The following is a 6,000-nucleotide window of genomic DNA, read 5'->3' as shown; positions in this document are numbered from 1 at the left end:
TTTTTGGCACTGGTCCAAACCTGAAAAAAAATCCCCTTAACCCCTCGAACCCTAGGCTTATATTGAGTTTTAAGACTTATTCAGTTCCGACTAATTATATACACTCTTAAAAATACAGGTGCTACAAAGTGGAGTTATGACATTATGAACTTTGGGAGCATTTTGGGAGATGGACCATGCCCCAACCCCTCCTCTACGGCCTTATATACACCCTTCACCCCCCCCCCCCCCCCCATCATCATCATCTTGTCTCACCTACGAGGTGCCCAGCCCTTCCACACTCTACACCAAGCCGCCCTGAGCTCCAGCCCAAGGCTTCTGAGTTCTCCCTGCTCTCCCCATACCAGCTCCATGGGCGTGGTGGTTCCCTTTGTAGCACCTTCATTTTTAAGAGTAGCTGTAACTTTTATGTTGTCTGCGAGCGAGGAATTGAAGTATGAAGCCCACTTATATGGTTGAAAGCTTAAGGGTTTAAAGGGTTAAACCAAAGTCCCCACCGTGATGTGCATCACAGCGTACAGCCATCATCAGCGTGATGCCCCTTGTGTTTCAACTCTGACTTTAAACGTATGCCTCAGGTGGTGACTAAAACGGCCACGTAAAGGCTAGGAAAGTGTAAGCCTGATGACGATTTCAGTGTGTGGCAAATGATTCATCTCAACAGGAGAGGGATTGAGAAGGCACACAGTTTCTTTACCTTTGAGCCTACTTGGGCTGTTAAAACAATAAAAGTCACCGGACTGGAAAACACAGAGACAGAACCCACGGGAACGAGAAAGCAATTCTAGATGATATTGCTCTAGGTCAGCAAAGCCTTCCGAGAGCAGACACTGACGATTATTAATGATGCACCTACGGACATTGCTGCTGGCTGCTGAAGGCTACAGGCATTCGCCATGGCAACTGACGAGCAGTGACGGCTCAGAGCGCTCTGTCTGATGACGTACAGTGTGCGGTAAGAGCCTATAACATACTAGATGGCTATGTGTTCGTCCTGAATGAAGCGGCACCGGACAAACTGTCTGTATTCTGTTCTCAGTCTCAGTGATGAAGATATTCACATGGCTTACTCAGACCTTACCGTACAACAACTCTCCCACAAAACCATGGAATTTCAAACAAACACAGAAAAAAACCCCAAAGACGGCTGATATCCACATGAGGATATGAAAGCAATGTAAAAATTAACAAATGATCTCAAGAGAAATAAATATAATAAATAAATAAAAGCAAACCAAAATAATGGTAGCATTGTATGGCTACTCCAGACTTGACTGGCAGTTCTTTTTATTTATTAATTTTTTTTTTGTCGTTTCTGTGGTCGGTTTCATGTGTTCCGGGTTCATTTCTGGCCATTGGACCTCGTAATGGATGGCTTCCTGTTGACGTAGGTGGCCCAGTAGGCAAGGTTGAAGATGAAGAAGAGCACAGGGAAGATGATGCGTGAGATCTTGTCCACTTTGCTGACGCGATTGTAGGACTTCTTCACGCCTTCCGTGATGTACTCGCCATCCATCCTGGAGAGGCGCACTTCTCGCACCGGCTGGGGCTGGTTGGGGGTCGGGGTGGTGGCGCTCTTGGCGATGGTCGTCAGCCCGGGGTCCTTTCCCACGCTCATCGGATAGGTGGTGCCAACGATGTTGAAAGTATTGTTGGCCTTCTTGGAGAACGTGGCCGACTCACGTGTCTGCGGCAGAAGAAAATCAATGGGAACAAATGAGCAGGACGGGTATGAATGAAGAATAACAGAAATCTGCTTTGTAAGCTTTTAACAGTTTTACAGCAACTGCAAAAATAACGTGCGATATTTCCTAGAGGACGAGGGAATCGCCATTCATCTCACTAATGGCACATTTCCTTAGCCCTGTTTTTTTTGTTGTTTGTTGTTTTTTTTTACTTACTGGACAGAAAGTGTTCCAAATGAATATCAATACATGACAAGAGTAAAATATAGAACTTGTCTTAATCTTAATTTATGAACATATTAAACAGGAGAAAAATGACTTTGGTTTAGTTGCTAAAACACAACAGAAAAGTGGTTTACTAAATGCAATGTGAACATAAAATTAATCATACCTTTTAATGACATGCTTAAAAACTCAAAGACTGTTGTTGCTGAGCTTATTTTAATTTGAATTTTTTAAAACATCACTTTTAATATAAATTGATATAAAAAGCACCGTAAAACGTCAAAAGTGTGGCAAATTCTAGTTTTTCTATTTTGACTCGTTCGTTCATCATTAAATTCTTTTTTAGAACAGCAGCTTTCAGGTTAAGTCAAAAAACAGCACAAAGGATGAAAGTGACAAAATGTGTGTTGTAGAAATGTGTGTTGTCCTGCATCATAGAGAACAGGCATTTTTTTCATTTCTTTTGAATGCAACTGAATGTACTATTTGAACATTGAAGTTTGCAACCAATCATCAGTTTGTGTGTGTTTCTCCTATTCCATAGGCAGTGCTTCTCTATAGGGACTAGACAAGCTGCGTGTGTGCGATTGCACATCTATATCAGCAATGGGTGCCACTTCAAATAGCTGAATGCATCCGTAAATGCATAAAATCATGCAAATCACTTATGAGCTAGCAGCTTCAGGTAATACTGACGCCAACCATCAGGAAGGGGACGATTGTTGCCACCAGACTGGCCTTGGTGATCAGAGAGGTCAATGGAGAATGACCAGATTGGTTCAAGCTGACAAAAAGGCTACAGTAACTCAGCCTTTATAATAAACGCTCTGTACAATTGCGGTGAGCACAATGCCTCTCTGAATGCTCAACACGGCCAACCTTGGCGCAATCAGCATGAATCCATCCATCCACCCTGCCTTGTGTCAACAGTCCAGGCTGGTGGAGGTGGAGTGATGGTGTGGGGAATGTTTTCTTGTCACACAGGCCTCAGGATGTTAATACCAGTATAGCACTGCTTGAACGCCATAGCTGATCTGAGTACTGTTGCTGACCATCTTCAAAGTCATCTCAAACAGGTATCCCAATGATTTACCATCCAATACCTAGCTCATTTAGTCAATCTTTTTTTTATTAGATAAATTCAGATAATCTGCTGGTGGAACTACACAAACAAGCACAGAGAGGTCATTAACCAAACTATATTCTCTAACCAACATACTGTATCTCTACTGAAAATACTGTTGTCCTACTGTATTTGATACTGTATTACTAATGTTCAAGGTGTTTAACAGGCACAAATAACTTCCTAAACCTTTTACAATGTTCATGGCTGCCTAAAGGTGCAATGACTGTTAGGGTGGGCTTTCAGACATTTGTCCAAATCACAATAATCAAAGGACCAAAGGGCCAACCAAAAGAGGTGGTCTCAGTTCAGAGCAACTGAACCATGGCCTGGTTCCTTTGCAGTGTGAAAACACTTTTTTTTGTGTGGTTTGGACTTTTCTGACAAGTTACCGGAAATTTAGGCAGGCTATCGCCACCCATCAGACAATAGAAGAAGAAAAGGAAAAGCTGGAAAAGCAGCAAAAATGCTCCAGAAATGGAGCTGCCAAGACTCTCTACAAGCTCGTTCATTTGGCTAATTTGAACTAGTTTCAGGTACTCTGCTCGAAGTTGGTGCTGTTGGTAATATTAGCAGGAAAGTGGTAACAGAATGAATCTGTTCATTGATTTTATCCAGGGAAGGATGAAGGATACCCGCCGAATTGACAACATGCCAATCGCAAACGCCCGTCCTTCTACAAATCAATCAGTGTCAACAATAAAAAGATTCACCATGTAGGTGATGACGCTGGGATGTAGGTGCATCATGCAAAGTTCTGTAGTGCGCTCTCAAAAATACAAAACTAACTGGACCAAATGTATAGACTCTAACAAAAAGATGAACCTCGGTTTAGACCTTGGTCCAGACTTTCAGGTGTGAAAACGAAATAAGACATTTGCAGAGGCTTCTCTCTGTGTATGTGTGTGTGTGTGTGTGTGTGTGTGTGTGTGTGTGTGCGTCTATACTACTTCTTATTGTTGTTTTTTTACCCTGGCTCTTTCTCACATCTCTTTCTCCCATGCGGCTCCACTCATATCTAATCTCTTCTTGATGATGCTGTATTTTTCTAAAGTGCACTTATTGTGTATCCCGCTTTATCTAACACTTGTAAGTCCCATAGGCAACAAACGGCTTGGCGCTCCAATCAAGCGAATACCTGAGTACTGTCATGACTGCGGGCTGATAACACTGCCTTTTTAACAGTACGCCCCGTCTGACAAAGCATTCTGACTCATTGGCCAAGGCTCTGCTCTGCCTATCGAGATCGGTGTCTTCCTTCAAGCCAAGACAAAAGGCCAGGGTTTGCTCGTCTCCGCTTCAGTAAGTGGCAAATCGCACTGAGCCCTCTTCCCCCTCCAACAAAATATACATATTTTAAAGCAAGCCAGAGAGGTTCCTGAGGGCAGCGTGGAGACTTATTACATGCGAGCGGGTCAAAAGTTTACATGCAGTGAGACAGGAAGGAGAGAGAGGGAGAGGGAGAAGGAGGAAGACCACCACAAGCTGCAGAGGAGACTGCGGTTCACATGCAGTTGGAGGGCTTGTTATTTTCCAGAGCTATGATATAGCTGCTTCGTTCCTCAGTGGCGCAATAGGGCAGATGAGCTGGCTGAGTGTCAGTGGAGGCGGGAGTGTGAGCTGGTGGCCACATTGCACCAAATGAGGGCATGTCTGCAGTCTCAATGATGAGCAACATAAGCTTGGGAATCGGGACAGAATTACAGACACGCACATAAATACATGTAGGTCAAGGAAATCCCCAGCCTTGAGTTTCTAGTGGAGAAGCAACAATATACCTAACTTACGATTCTGTGACTCTTTCTTTGGATGGTTCCTTACAGATCCTTTGTAGATGATCAACCTATCTGTAACATATTCACCTAAATATCTATTAAATGTAGTCAAACTCTAAAATCAATGCAATACACTGTCTTAATACACTGTCACCGTCTAAGTTTTTATTTATGTTGTTGTAGCTATACCATCAACTAGTTCTCATGGCGGGTTAGGCCAGACACAGAGGGATGAACACTTGCAGAGATGGACTCAATGCAAGTAATTTATTAACCAAAACAAGACAAATAAAAGGGAGACTAGTGAGACTAAAGCTCAGCCTACATATGATTTTTTTTTTTTTGCAGGCACTGTTCTTTGGCAGGATGTACATTAATATGAATTTGCCTGCCAAAATACAAACAAAAATTGCTGTGAAAGGTCAGACTTAGTAACCTCAGCATCAGTGGCAAACTTGTGTCCAACCTGACTAGTCCATCTTGGTAGTAGAGCATTTTGCAAACTCCTTAAAGCTAAATTCCAACCTAAATGTATTAGTTTGAACAGGAAGTTTTCCCTATTGTCTCTAAAGCCTGTCCTATCTCACAACAGTTACTACAAAAACTTGAACTAGTGAGCAGAGCATGGGTGCCTCAACTGCATTAGACAGCATTAATTAATACAGCTAATATCGCTCATCTTCACAATACACAGTGCACTTCAATGCACAATGCGCAGTGAAGTATTGCTGCAACCTTGGTCTGGAGCCTGGCTTTGTGTGGGGAAGTATTTCACCTGTCAAAGTGCCTATCCCCTGGCCACGGGAAACATTTGCGGGTGCGATATCAAGCTCCTGTCAAAACCAAAAGAACCGCCTGCCTGGATGACAAGGCAGGAAGCAGCACGTTCCAGTAAATAAGCAGGGCCTGCTCATAACAGGGCAATGGGGAACAAACACATATCAGTAGGAGATATGATGGGCTGACAGGACCAGGGCAGGATGCCTAAAGGGCATTGCGAGGCGGCTGCAGAAGGTAATGGACTCCATCCATCCAAAGTGTTCGGGGTGAAGGAAGGGTCGAGAAGTTGGTCTCAATTTGTGAACTGAACAGGCAGCAGAAGCATGGCCAATATGAAAAATGGATGAAGTTATATTTACTGTAAAAGAGGGAGAACAGTTGACACGGGCCTTGATTTAATATGCAGAGGAGC

General features: G+C 43.3%; 1 protein-coding gene across 3 annotated transcripts in view; it reads right to left on the bottom strand.

The window, feature by feature from the left end:
• Window positions 1-239: 239 nt before the first annotated feature.
• The window catches only part of LOC140539881 (gamma-aminobutyric acid receptor subunit alpha-3-like), a 143,771-nt gene continuing 138,010 nt past the window's right edge, over window positions 240-6,000 (bottom strand). For all 3 annotated transcript variants that reach the window (XM_072662705.1, XM_072662706.1, XM_072662704.1), the window contains exon 10: window positions 240-1,687. In XM_072662705.1, coding sequence (XP_072518806.1) covers window positions 1,343-1,687 — 345 coding nt within the window. In that variant the 3' untranslated portion in view covers window positions 240-1,342. The remainder of the gene's footprint in view (window positions 1,688-6,000) is intronic.

Source organism: Salminus brasiliensis, chromosome 18 (genome assembly GCF_030463535.1).
Source record: "Salminus brasiliensis chromosome 18, fSalBra1.hap2, whole genome shotgun sequence".
In the NCBI taxonomy this organism is placed as follows: domain Eukaryota; kingdom Metazoa; phylum Chordata; class Actinopteri; order Characiformes; family Bryconidae; genus Salminus; species Salminus brasiliensis.
Note: the sequence above shows the minus strand (reverse complement) of the source record. Positions and strands in the feature narration are given on the sequence as shown.